Below are 14,900 nucleotides of genomic sequence, written 5' to 3'. Positions count from 1 at the left end.
TATAGATTACAAATTTCCGAGGATTTATCTTTCTTTGCAAAGTAATTTTTAAACAATACAGGGAAGTATTAAGTGAATTTTAATAAAAATGTATTAAAAATACTACTGAAAATTTTTAATGGTAAAAATCGTAAGATTTCGTACTTGATTCGTGTAATCGTGTAAAATAGGAACAAATCGTGTAATTACACGATAATTCGTGTAATATGGCAACCCTCTTGCGCGTGAAGTTAGGCGGTTGCCGAACTTTTTCCTTCATATGTCACTTAGCTTTCATCATTTTCCGTATTCGTTCGACGATGTTCAACTATTCGTATCTCCATGTAGTAAACAGAGATAGAGACAATTCAAGTAACTAAAAGTAAAAGGGATACATGACTAACTGATTGCTCTTTATGTAGATATTTTTCTTAACGAACAAACTTCAGTAAAATGGAGAACTGAGGAGTTGAGGAGTATTTTATTGTTTTGTATGAAAGTTTTGTTCACAATAATGTGCGTGCTTAAAAACATAATAATTGTGGTATAGACTGATTGTTCGGGCATCTGTCATCATTTTAAAGACAAAGGAAATTACAAACGTCCATAAGGTAAAAACTAAATATTTGGGTTTTCCTTTCCTGCTACTCTATTTTTAAATTGTAGGACTGTATATAAGTATGTTTCGACATCTCCTAATTATGTCAGGACTATCCTCCAGCTGCACAAGGGATTGTTCGGGAAGAGGAGAATGTTACAATGGGACTTGTATGTGTGATATCAGGTTCACAGGAGATCTTTGTGATGGCCCCAATTTACCTTACCATACAGGTATGTACCTATTTGCATTTGCTAATGTTTTTTAGCATATCTATTTAAATGACAATACATCCAGTCCTTATTGAGTTAAACAAATATGCTAAATAAACTATTTTTATCCTTTTGTAAAGAGAAGTTACAATTGAGGTCAGGTAACTGATATTGTTGAGGTATTTTTTGTCATTGGAAAATAGTACGCTTTTCTTCTTACTGAATGTAAAGCAAAAGACTGCTTCATTGATAATTTTCCTTGTAATTTTCTCCATATCACACAAACAGAAGCTGATGGAATGCTTAGTGATAAACTAACATCAATATTTGTTCAGTAGATACACAGACAATCTATCATAATTGTTTTGCTCTAAATTGACATTTAAAAATATAGGACCAATTTTCTAGTGACATGGATAATTCATCTTAATTTACAATTGTTTTGCTTTTTGTCAGATCCATATGTCATGCACTCAAATGTAAATATGATCATTTTTATTCAGTACACTTGCACTTGAAGGGAACTCCCATGTTGCCAATTGTTCTGTACTTCCTTGAAGGTGATTAATTATTCCAACAGTGTACATAATACAATTTAATAGTGTAGTAGTAATGATGTTTATTATATGGTGTATAGTTTTTTATCTAAGTGATTAGAAATGAAGGTCTTTTTGATAAACGAAACTTTTAAGTACATGCAGTGGAATAAAATTGTAACCTTGGAAGATGGCTTTGAAAATGGGGAAGTATTATAGTTTTATATACATTTTGATTTTTGACAGAAGTCCTCTATTAGGCGACATGGACCTGTGTCCTATTTAAAATGTTGTGATTAAAAGATGAAATAAATTATTTTGTTTTTTTCTTAACTCTTTCAGTGCGGCATTAAATACACTGATACCTCGCTATATGGCCGCTCTACATACATCATTTCGCTATAACAGCCCCATGTTGTCATTCTCAAGCAAATGCAATCTCGATGCACACTCTTTTCTATTTCCACTAATATGCATAAATTGAAAATAAAATGAGATGAGACCGCATCTAAGGAATATCTTAAGATTTTAAAGGGAATTATAGAAAAAGGGGGTTATAAACCTAAACAAGTGTTTAACGTAGACAAAACAGGACTTTGTTGGAAGCAAATGCCTGATCGCACGTACATTTCAAAAACCGAAAAATCTGTGTCTGGTTATAAATGGTCTAAAGAACGATTAACTTTGCAATCTGGTGATGGTGCAACCTTACTTGGTGCAAATGCCACTGGTGATTTTAAGCTAAAACCACTTCTAATTTGTTCAAAAATCCAAGGCCTATTACAGGACTAAATAAAAATCATTTACCCGTTATATGGAGATACAACAAGAAAGCTTGGAGTTTGTAGATTATTTTTGGTTTTTGGAATCTATTATTATTTTATATACCAGTGTATGTGCTTTTTTTGTATGTATTTTTGATTTAAATAAAATAAATAGATAAAATGCATTTTTAACGACAAACCATGTAACATATTTAACAAATTTGGAACCGATCCCATTAAATTTTTATGAATTTGTATTAGAATAATTGATTCGTTATATGGCATTTCGCTTTGTGGCCATGTTTCGTGGAACGTATCTAGGCCATAAAGCGAGGTGTGGGTGTAGTAGGGAGTTGCCCTGCTCTGCTTAATTAAAAGTTAATGGGGCGAGAGTGCACTGGTGCGCCTTTTGCATTTTATCAACAATTAACAAAGCACACCAGTGTGCTTTCCGCATTCAAAAGGTTGATGTTCCACATTTTATTAATTTTATTGATCAATGAAATGTGTAATAAAATAATATGGGGTCAAACGAAATTGTCTTGGGACCCTAAAGGTATGACTAATATATTTGTTGAGGATTTCTCAACTATTGGAGAAAATCTGGCAAAGAAAATTGAAAAATCAAACAGATAATTTCCAGAAACGTATGTCTTCCATGGAAATTGACTTTCTTTTAACCTTCGGATGACCAAGGGGGGCAAATTTTGACCCCAATGTATGTTTTTATTTAATAAATTCAGAAATATTTTCAATTTTAAACTAACTATTTTTTTATTTGACTTTAATATCATCCCAGATACCCTCATATTTTGTAATAAAAAAATTCCTTATATTTTATGAAAAAAATTTTCCATCCGTGTCACAAAAAAAGGTTGGTCATCGGAAAGTTAGTAATAGATTTCTTTAAAAGTAAACTTTTGAGGATAGAATATATCAAAAACAAATTTTTTATATGTAACAACTCGCATTAGAAATTGACCCAAATTCAAAAATTTACCCCTCCAATCTGGCAATAATATAGAAATATCACCAGTTTGAAGGGTATATTTTGATGGGGTTATTTGGGTATATTTATAGAAAGCCACTTTCAGTAGAACGTTCATAAACAAAAATGAATCAACAAACTAAGAACACATACCTAAATTCAAAATTTGCAAACAGTTCTGTAACCTAGGTCACCTCATGATTATGCACTATAAGGAAGAGATATGTTGCCCCAGAGAACTTAACATTTAAAATTGGCGATATTGAGCAATACAGCAAAAGATAGGGGTTTGTGGCTCAGTGTTACCCACTCAGTGACCACCACACCCATGACGTGTTTTAACTGAAACAAAACTAAATGAACAATAAAAAATAACAGTTAATAAACCTTAAAAACAGAAGGGCACATAACTTTAACAATTCTGGTCGACACCTTAAGAGTTTAGTTGTCGAACAAGTGAGGGGTCTACACATCGCAACATACGAGAGACAAGATTGTCTAATGGAGGCTCTGTGATGTTTTGGGGTGGAATTTCCTTGGGTTGCTCTTTAAAGAGCGAGAGGTGTATTGCACAGAGAACTTTCTGTGAACACTTTGTTCCTTTTGCAGTATATATAGGAAATAATTTCATCTTAGTGTATGATAAGACATGACTTCCTCACGTATAGCATATCGTCAGTTAAAACACATATTAACCCGTCAGTGGTCGCTATATGAGGTTTTCTCTCACTGTTTCAGAAAATTGCGCACAACTTTTTTTCTGGGAAATTATACGCGCTGTAGTTCCTTCTAGTCTCCTAACTATCCTCCCTCGACAATCTAATAGACTCGTCCGCTCAGTTTACTTAGTATCACCATATTGTTGAGTCAGTGCGCTTCATGTGAGAGATTCTCTCATCAAGCGACCACCGGCGTCACCAACTGTGTATAAAAATTAATTTTATTTTTCCCCTTAAAGCCTAAAATAATATCCTTTTATGATGTAATAAATGGCTCCGTGGGTGTGGTCGATGATATGAAAATCTTATATTCTGTTTCACGTGTTAGTTGTAGATGGTCACTTACCACATATTTTTCAATGTTAAATATTGGCGGCATCAATAGTCACATTTTATATAAAGATAATAATAATAATACAGAAAAAGGTAGTGTCTTTTTAAAGCAAATGGCTTTATCGTTGATGAAATCTCATCTTTTTTGTAAAATTTTGTAAAGAAAAGCAAAATTTGGATATGTGAAAAAAAATCTCATGCGCGACCACTCGCGTAACAACTTACCTAGCGACCAATGCCGGGTTAAAGATTAAAACCGTCTAATTTCTTTGTTATTAAAGATATGAGAGAAACTAAAAAAATAAAATGTTCACAAAATATGAGACTATAACATAATTTCGATGTATACCTACCTTTGTATCTTTTCCTCCCTACAGAGTGTCTCAAACTTTTGTTTCAGTTAAAACAGGTGTTAAAGAATAATACCATCTATTTTCTTTGTATCTAAAGATATCAGGGGCATTCAAAAAACAAAGTGTTCACAAAACATAAAGCTATACTATGATTTCGATGGTAATTCACACTTGTACCATGTCCTCCCTACAGGTGTCTCAAACTTAACATAAGAAAACCATTTCTTTTCTTCAGCCCGGTATAAGTACAAAAAAGAAGTTTGAGTGAACATTTGCTCAACTGTGTAAATACCAAAGAAAAATCTAAGGTATTAAAAAAAATTAGCGGAATCCGTTAATCTGTTCATGAAAAAATCAACTATGAAAATGAGCATAATTTTAGTTGATGCTAACTTTTGAAACTATTTTTATTACTTTGATTTTCTTACTAGTAAATGTCGTAATTGTTTTGCACCTCGTACAATTAGTATATCATGTTACATTATGAGTCACCCTCCCATTTTCTTGTCCAAGTAAGACAAAGATATTGGTTGTGTGAAAAAGCACTTATATTTTGTCTTTTTTTACAGGTATCGGAGGTGTTTTCTTCTTCATCAGTCTAGTGTGTGCTATTCAACTAATAACATGCATTATGTCTGAATATAGAAGATTGAAAGCGCCAACTTTATTCAGAGCTTGCAAAGTAACGACTCAGAAGTTGATCTATTTCGTCATTTGCTTGGCCAGCTTGATACGGGGTGCATATTTTATCTTTCCTGTAAGTATTCAGTTTTTTAAATAATACAAATCGTAACAAGTAAATGTTCGGACAAAGGAGAATTTATTGAAAATGTTCATCTTCACTACCTTGCGTATTGAATTAAAGAACAAGATCAAAAATTATTATTCATTAAAGTCTATCATAGTGAAATATTGAAATGGCTTGGTTTCTATAAGTTTTGGCGGAAAATCAACGAAACTATTGCATAATATCGTGACAACTAAGTGTTCGGACAATTCAAGAAATTACTATTTCAATCTGGGGCTACATTGACACGCAGGGCCCCCGTAAGAACTACTGGCGCCTGTGTGCAAAAAGAGATTTTGGCGCCCCTTAAGGCATTTTAATAATGTTTTTTTATTTTTTTTAAAGGTAGGTAGGTAGGTGCTTGAAATAAAGCAAAATAGGAACAAATAACACTATTGCAACACCATAGCAAACCTTTATTGAATAAAGTTTAAGGGGCTTTATTGAATCAATTCTGCTGGACCATCTTGTCACACTTAGAGGGTTTAAACTTAACCCGAGAACATTTTTTCTCACAACATCCCACCTTTTTGTAAATGACGAACCCAGAGTAACGCGATTTTCAAATTTTATCCATTTAGACGGGGATGTATCGTCGCCTCCGTTGGAGAAATTATCCCGATTCGATTTTTTTGCACAAACCTACTAAAAAAGAGGTCCTTATAACAAATCCACAGGGTGCAAAATTGTTTAAACAATTTTTTTAAACATATTCACAAAAAAAAAAAAAATTTCATTTCGAACAAATTTTTTTTAGATAACTTGGTTCATTCTGAGTATAAAAGGTCCCATGTTTCATGGGACCTTGGTGTCATGTTTCTCTAAAATTGATTGTTGTCGAGTTATACGCGATTTAAGATTTGAAAATGCGAAAATGGCCATGACATTTTTGTGAATTTGTTAAAAAATTGTTTAAAAAATTTTTGGACCAAGGTACCGCCTGGAACCCTGGGCATTTGTCATAAGGACCTGTTTTTGAGTAAGTTTTTGCAAAAAATCCAATCGAAATAATTTCGCTAACGTGGGCAACGATAAAGCCTGGACTATAGCGCTAATTGTTAATAATTAAAAACAACAGCTTTGTAATAAAATAATGGCAAACATTTCTTCAGGATCTTGAAGGAGGGGTTTTAAACTTTGATTTGGTCACTTTTGACTTTGACTGAAAATGGCAATTTTCGCATTTTTTTAAATTTTTAATCGCTTATAACTCCACAATAATCAATTTTAGTGAAAAATGACAAGAGACCTTTTTTACTCAGAATAACCCAAGCGATCAAAAAAAAATTGTTCGAAATGAAAAAATTATTTTTGTGAATTTGTTTTAAAAAAAATTGTTTTAACAATTTTTCGACAACGGCACCGCCTGGCTCCCTGTGGATTTGTTATAAGGACCTCATTTTTAGTAAGTTTGTGTAAAAAAATCGAGTCGGAATAATTTCGCTAATATGGGGGACGATACAGCCGGCTCTAATTAGTTATTTGATAGGTATGTGATTTTCAAATCTTGTCGATTCATCATTTGAGCGCCACACGATCGTTCGCTTATCGATGAAATAAAATTACCGCCCACACACTATTGCTTAATCAGTGTACAATTTGGAATATTTCTACGAAATCAAGGCATAGTTAGGTATTTCTTTACAGTTTTGTCTACGGAATGGGTGTTTATTATTTTTATAGCGGGATTTTTAATTTTTAGACAGACTAATAATGCCATCCAAAAAAAGTAAAACTGAACTATTTAATTTCTCAACTTATATTTTAAAATCAATTTTTGGTTCTTGATTTTTTTTGTAAATATTTTTGCAATTTTTGACCCTTGGTTTTGGCGCCCCTAAAGGATGCCGCCCGTGTGCAGTACACACTTTGCACATATGGAAGCGGGGGCCCTGTTGACACGCGCCTTTACAACGGTGCCAATCCTGTTTGGCATTGTTCTTATTAAGGACTGGCATAAGTCAGGGTTGAAACTATCCCATAATTCACCTAATTTTCTCTTTAAGTCAGTGATAGACTTAAATTTATTGTTGATCTCGTTCTCTAATTCAGTAAGCAAAGTTGTGATGATAAACGTTTTCAATAAATTTTCGTTTGTCGGAACATTTTTTTGTTAGGGTTTCAAATAATATATAAACTTGCGTTCATAGAAATCGGCCCACTTTAACCCTCTAACAGCGATTTTTTTTTTATTGTAGCCAAAGGAGATTGTTTAACGATGTCTTAAGACTGTATATTTTCGGAAAATTAAAACAGAAATGATAGGAACACACTTTATTAGCAAAAGCTAGCGTAACACGTATTATCATCATCATTCTCTTTGCCTTATCCCTATGCGGGGTCGGCTTCCCTAATTGCATTTCTCCACACAATTCTGTCTTGGGTCATATCAATGTTAATCCCCTTTACCAACATGTCCTGCCTTATCGCCTCCCCCCAGGTCTTCTTTGGTCTTCCTCTCCTACTCCTTCCAGGAATCTGCACTTCAGCTATTCTTCGTATTGGGTGATTAACGTCTCGACGTTGAACATGACCGAACCATCTTAACCTATGCTCTCTCATTTTGGCATCAATTGGTGCCACACCTAGACTTCCCCTAATATACTCATTTCTAATTTTATCCTTCTTTGTCACTCCACTCATCCATCTAAGCATTCTCATTTCCGCCACATGCATTCGTTGTTCCTCTTTCTTTTTCACTGCCCAACATTCAGTTCCGTACATCATAGCCGGTCTTATGGCTGTTTTATAGAATTTTCCCTTCAGCTTCATTGGAATTTTTCTGTCACACAACACACCACTCGCTTCTTTCCACTTCATCCATCCAGCCCTAATTCTACTGCATGCATCTCCATCTATTTCTCCATTACTCTGTAATACCGATCCTAGGTACTTAAAACTATTGCTTTTCACAATCATTTCACCATCCAAAGATACCATTTTATTTGTAGTAGCTCCATCTTTAAATGAACATTCCAAATACTCTGTTTTTGTCCTACTAAGTTTTAAACCTTTTTCCTCCAGAGCTTGTCTCCACTGTTCCAGTTTTTGTTCTAAGTCTCTTTCACTATTTCCTACTAACACGACATCATCAGCATACATTAAGCACCATGGAATGTTACCCTGTAGTTTCGCTGTTATCTGGTCCAAAACTAATGAGAATAAATACGGACTAAGCACAGAGCCTTGGTGCAATCCTACTTTCACATGAAATTTATCAGTCTCTCCCACACCTGTCCTAACACTAGTCGTTACTCCCTCATACATATCCCTCACAATCTTTACATATTCACCAGGGACTCCTTTCTTATTGAGTGCCCACCACAGAATCTCTCGAGGAACTCTATCATATGCTTTCTCAAGATCAATGAATACCATATGAGCGTTTGTTTCTTTACTCCTGTATTTTTCCATCAACTGCCTTATAATGAAAATTGCATCTGTTGTTGATCTACCCTGCATAAAGCCAAATTGATTCTCGGATATTTCGGTCTCTTCACGTATCCGTCTGTCAACTACTCTTTCCCATATTTTCATGGTGTGGTTAAGCAGTTTTATAGCCCTGTAGTTTGTACATTGTTGTATATCTCCCTTGTTTTTGTAAACAGGTACGAGTATACTGCTTCTCCATTCGTCTGGCATTTGTCCGACTTCCATAATTCTATTAAATAGACCTGCTAGCCACCTTGTTCCTGTCTCTCCCAATGCTCTCCATACTTCCCCAGGAATATCATCTGGTCCTACCGCTTTTCCTTTCTTTATTTTTTGAAGCGCTTGAGCCACTTCCTCGTTGGTTATTTTGGTGACCATTGCTGCTACTGTCTCCGTTGACTCTACAGGCTGTCTGTCAAATTCTTCATTTAATAAGCTGTCAAAGTACTTTCTCCATCTCTTTTTGACTTCCCTTTCGTGAACTAGTATTTTATTATTTTCATCTCGGATACATCTAATCTGATTAAAATCTTTTGCTTTCCTTGCTCTCTGTTTGGCTATTTTATATATCTTCGTTTCGCCTTCCCTGGTATCAAGTTGATCATATAGGTTTGAATACGCTTCTGCTTTGGCTTTTGCTACTGCTACTTTCGCTTCCTTTTTCGCCACCATATAGTTTTGAAGATCTGTGTCGGATCTGGTTTCTTGCCACTTTTTATATAATTTTCTCTTCTCTTTTATTTTTCCTTGTACTTCGTTTGACCACCACCAAGTCTCTTTATCCTCAAACTTTTTTCCTGACGTTTTCCCAAGTATTTCAATAGCAGTCTCTCTAATACTACTGGCCATTTTTCTCCAAATTGTATTAGGGCTTCCTTTCATGTTCCAACATATTTTTTCTAATACAAAATTATTTGGTATACAATATTTCATTACATTCCATACATAGCTCAACGTCACATTTCAAACATTTTGTATGTACTATTAATTATGCTCTGTATTTTCTGTCTGCTATGAGATTGATCAGCATCTCATTAATTCGGTTAATTAATTAATTATTTTAATTGCTACTCATAAAAACAAAACCAAAATTTAATAAAATTTCCATTAAAAAATATTCTCAGGGCTAATTGATTTTAATGTATCACCTTTAGTTTGTGGCTTCTAGTATTTCTCGTTGCTTACTTTATCCAGGACAATACAGGGAAAATAAATATACTCAAAAGCATATAAATATTATTTATTACTTTACCATACTACTATACCATAAATATAAGATTCAAAATGTATGCTAAAACTTTATTCTGTTGTCAAAATTTTCTTATCTAATAAAAATAATCTTTAATTCTACTATCTCCTTTTTCTTTTAACAAATTTTGATATAAATGATTCGGTAGACTGTTCTTATTATTATATAAAAAAACAATATTTAATTTACCTTTTAAGTAGATTATTTATCTCTTCTATGAATTTATGAATGAATAAATTATGCTGTAAAAACTGTTAAATTGATAAAAAACAAATATTATATGTAATATACAACAACTCTCTCCTCTTCACAAATAATCTGACTAACCTTTGTTTATATTCTTTATTTCTTCTCATGGATTGTGTTGTCATCGGTTCTCCCACACATGCTCCTCGGATGCTGCTAGTCTTTCTTTTCCAAAATGTTTCACAAACAAAAAGAATGTGTGTGTAATTTGTACGCACGTAAGAAGTTATACTTCTATTATAATATAATTTCAACGAAATAAATGTACCTACTTAACAGTTACAATACAAAAAATTAACAATAATTACCAAAAATGAACCAAAACTTAACAATGCCAAATATTAAAAAAAAAATATGAATCGTCCGGGATTTGAACCCGCAATCTCGCGATTTTTTTATCTCTGATCCAATGCTCTACCAACAAGGCCATCAAGCCGCATGCTAGTTACCTTTCAGATATATATAATTATACATCACGGTGGCAAGTGAAATATAAAAATAGATGTTTTATTATTTTACGCCCAAGGAAGACAAATCCAAAGACACAAAATTATAATAAAAAACCTTTTAAACCACCTTTTTCAAATTGCGCAGGTTGTATTATTGATATTAATGTTAATAAATGAAATATAAATATTTTGACGTTTCACAATTTGACAATTCACTTTTAACTGCAGTGCCTTAAAAATTTTAAAGCACTAGTGCCTTAAAGTAGCATTTTTAACGCTCCTATGGAGTCCTAAAAATTGCATTTTTAACACGTTTGTAGAAAAATATATTTAAAAACACTAATATATTCTTTCCACACCTTTTCTGGACTGATAAATACATAAATTAAAACATTTTGAAGTATAACTTCAAAAATATAATATGAAAACTATTTAAAAAGGCAGTATAACTATTAACTATCCTTTGTTGTTTCTCTTCCCACAAATTTTAAAACGCAACAACCATACATAACCAAACCGTCAACCGTCCAAACCACAGCTGCGCTACAGCTGCCATATTGGATAATTTTTGACATGTCATTTGAACATCCAATCAGAACAAAGTTATAATGCGCATGCGCCGGGATCGTAGGTTTTAACATATAAAAATTCACCCTCATATCGCGCGTAAAGAAGTATAACTTCAAAAACAGCACTCCCCCGAAATCTCTCCTCTATTTAATCTCCGACTCGATACAAACAATATCAATCTTTATAATTCCAAAATTTTTTCTCTCAGCTCGATATCTTGTGTAAAATTGATACAAACCGGCTACTCGTTCCAGACAGAAACTGGAATCTATTCGGACACGAGGAGATTGTACTTCTCGACTCTATCACGATTTCGTCTCAACAGGAATCTGCTTACACGACCACCAAATTCACCACTTTTCACAAAATTACTATTTTTCAAACTGGACTTTACTGGACCACTCTATTCTCGCTCCATCATTCTCCTCGCCAATCACAAGCATTCTCTACACATTTAATCCCTACTTTCATTTCTTAAGAACAAATAGTGTTGTATAAAAATTTTCTGTCTTGTTAATTTCCAGGAGATATTAAAATTAATTTTTTCTTACATCCTAGAAAAACCCTATATTCTAAAATTAAACAAATTGTTTACCGTCGTTTCTTTCTAGGAAACCATTTAGAAACATTCTATTGTCTACTTCAATCGCGGGTACATTCACTTTCTAATTCGACCGTATTTTAGTTCATTGTTGGAATTGTATAAGTCCGTTCGTAGAATCTTTACCACTAAACATTTCACTATAGTTGTTTTAAATATAAATGTCTTCATCTGAGTCATCATCCCTGAGAATATTTGATTATGGAGGCTCTATAAAAATATCTTGAATATTAATCTCATCATCATAAACGGTGTTCAAGGTCTCTTCTAACGTAAAACCTCGCCTGGAACAAATAAATAGTAAATTAACATTAGCACCCTAACTGGCTAGCGTTACCATATGGTAACGCTCTACAAAATAGTGCTAATTATGAAGCTGGTAAATTTTAACATCAAAATAATCTAACATAGATCGAAAGTGATCTATTAGCTATCATATGTTACCAATATTTTGTCAATTATGCTTAAAATAAAATATTTCTAACACTTATTCTAGACGAAGGTCCACTGGTTGTGAGTCCATTTTATACTACAAACTTCAACACACTAATTCAACTAATAGTAGTTTTGTTTTGAAGAATCCAGTTAAATCACTGCTTGCACTAATATTCGACAGTAAAATGACGCAACTGTTATATTAAATGTCCAACAAGTCTCAACAATATGAACGTAAATAGATATGGGCGCAACTGTTACCAACCAGTTGCTGTCAGGGGAAGAACGATTAATGTCTATCTGGAAGCATTTTCGGTAAAATGAGAAACAAAGTTAAATATTCATTGTTTTTCCCCCTTGCGTCCAATCTTGTAACACGTTTTTAAGACAATTCTCGTCGTTATGTTCCATTGGCCATTCACAGGTTGATAGTAAATTTTATAAGCTAACAGATTGCACAAAAATCGCAAAATGACCAACAATTGACATTCATCGTTTTTCCCTCTGACCCTTCATATGGTAACTCTAGCCGTTCATGGGTTAAACTATTGACTTAAACTATATTTATTCCTGGCACTAATCACTTTCACCAAAAAAGGGATCCCACTTTTTAATAAATAATTTAATAGGCTTTAATATGAGTTTAAATTTGTCATGGATTGCTAATCATTTATAGGCGTAGAAACAGCTAAACATATAATATTTATTTTCCTAACAAGTGCAGAAAGTCATACTTTTCCGCACGCGACTGCAGTTTGCCGAACGACGCGAAGCGGGAGTTCGGCAAGCAGTTGAGTGCGGAAAAGAGACTTTCTGCAAGAGTTAGGAACAATATTTTTTCTACGAGTCTTTAAAAAATTACCAAATCTTAATCAATAAATTTAATTAATATGAAAATACATACACAAATTAATTCTTTGACAAGGTTGTCAAAACCAAACTTTCAATATAATTAGTTAGCATGACGACGATCTTGGTATCCATGACGATGATTCAAAACGACTGTTATTGTTTACCGATTTGACTTTCGAATATTATGTCAAAATAATTTCATTTCATCGAATTGTCGCGTTAATTTCATTAAAACCGGAACACAATAAGAAACATTTAAAATAAAATAGTAAATAATATCTAAATATTAGTTTATTGCATGTATTATAATTATTTTAAGGCCATATTAAAATATCTACACGCGTGCGGAAAAGTAAAACGCGTGCGGAAAAGTGAAACTTTCTAAACTAAAACGCGTGCGCGAAAGTAGACATTTTTGCACTCTCGTAGAAAAAAGTGTTTATTTGATGTTTATAAGATAATAAGAAATTTGTCAAAATTTATTAAATAATATTGTGCTCTTTTTATCTCATTCTTACTGATTTCTGGTTGTAAGTTGGAATTGACATTTTTTATTTTTATTTGTAGTTGCTTAAGGATTTCTTGTGTTATCTGTACCTATAATTTCTTCTATATTATTGGTCTCTGGTCATTTCTTACAAATGTATACTCATATTAAAGCATATTCAATTATCTTTCAAACGGTATATCCGTTTTTTTGATCCGAATAAGAGTTTCTGAAAAAAATATAGTTCAAGTCAAAAGTTTAAAGTGGGCTGATTTCTATGCACTTTAGTTTAGCTGTTCATTTAATTGGTCCCTCTAAAAAGTTCCTACTATTGTGTGTCTTTGCAAGAAAGTTATGCGTTGAAAAGGACACAAAATTTGTCTAAAAATTCTGTTCAGTTTATTCTTTGATCGTGTCTGATTCTCGTAAAAGAATCCTCGGTATTGTACGAATTAATGTGAACACTGATGAAAACCATACTTAGGTAAACATGCATATTCAAATGTAAAGTATATGCGCATAAATATGCAAGACTTTTGTCGATAATATGCAAAAAAAAAATATTTTTGTCAATAATCTGCAAAAAAATTCAACATACCTAACATTCAACAAAACACATTATGAATTTTAAGGTTATTTATCATATATTAAATAGGTAAAACTAAAACTTACAAGAATTATACTTTTCTCATAACTGATTTTAGATTTCTCATAATAAAACAGTAGATAGTTAAATGTTTCTCAACTTTTTCTATTAAAAATAATTTTTAAGTTGAGAAACATTTAACTATCTACTGTTTTATTATGAGAAATCTAAAATCAGTTATGAGAAAAGTATAATTCTTGTAAGTTTTAGTTTTACCTATTTAATATATGATAAATAACCTTAAAATTCATAATGTGTTTTGTTGAATGTTAGGTATGTTAAATTATTTATGTGAATATAGGTATTTATAAATAGAAAAACTCCTTTCGACATCAACTGATGTGATAGTAGCATATTTTAGGCTGACTAAGAGGCATTGGCCCACATTGGTTTCGTCCGAAAAATGTCTCCAGAAAATATTTGTCACTTGAAAGACCGTGGCAAATCCTACAATTTTTCAATGGTATTATTTAATTTTTGTAAAACTTGTGCTTCAATTGTTCCCTTACTAGGCCTGGATCCCGCGTATCAAAAAAAGTTCATTAATAGCAAGCTGAACATTTGTTAATAGCTTAACGGTGTCTAGTCGGATAAACTTTGATGTACCGGAACACTGGAATAGGGGAAGTTTTAATTGAGGAATAGGTTCAACGAAATCGGAGGT

The 14,900-nt window shown here is 32.9% G+C and overlaps 1 protein-coding gene across 1 annotated transcript in view; it reads left to right on the top strand.

Moving 5' to 3' along the window:
* The first annotated feature begins 309 nt into the window (after positions 1-309).
* Positions 310-14,900, top strand: part of LOC114324557 (uncharacterized) — a 57,476-nt gene continuing 42,885 nt past the window's right edge. Inside the window, exons 1-3 of the mRNA XM_028272417.2 lie at positions 310-590; positions 646-810; positions 5,052-5,239. Of these exons, the coding sequence (XP_028128218.1) occupies positions 660-810; positions 5,052-5,239 (339 nt within the window). The 5' untranslated portion in view covers positions 310-590; positions 646-659. The remainder of the gene's footprint in view (positions 591-645; positions 811-5,051; positions 5,240-14,900) is intronic.

This window comes from Diabrotica virgifera, chromosome 8, assembly GCF_917563875.1.
Source record: "Diabrotica virgifera virgifera chromosome 8, PGI_DIABVI_V3a".
NCBI lineage: Eukaryota > Metazoa > Arthropoda > Insecta > Coleoptera > Chrysomelidae > Diabrotica > Diabrotica virgifera.
The sequence above is the reverse complement of the archived record's forward strand: the minus strand, read 5'-3'. Positions and strand labels throughout refer to the sequence as shown.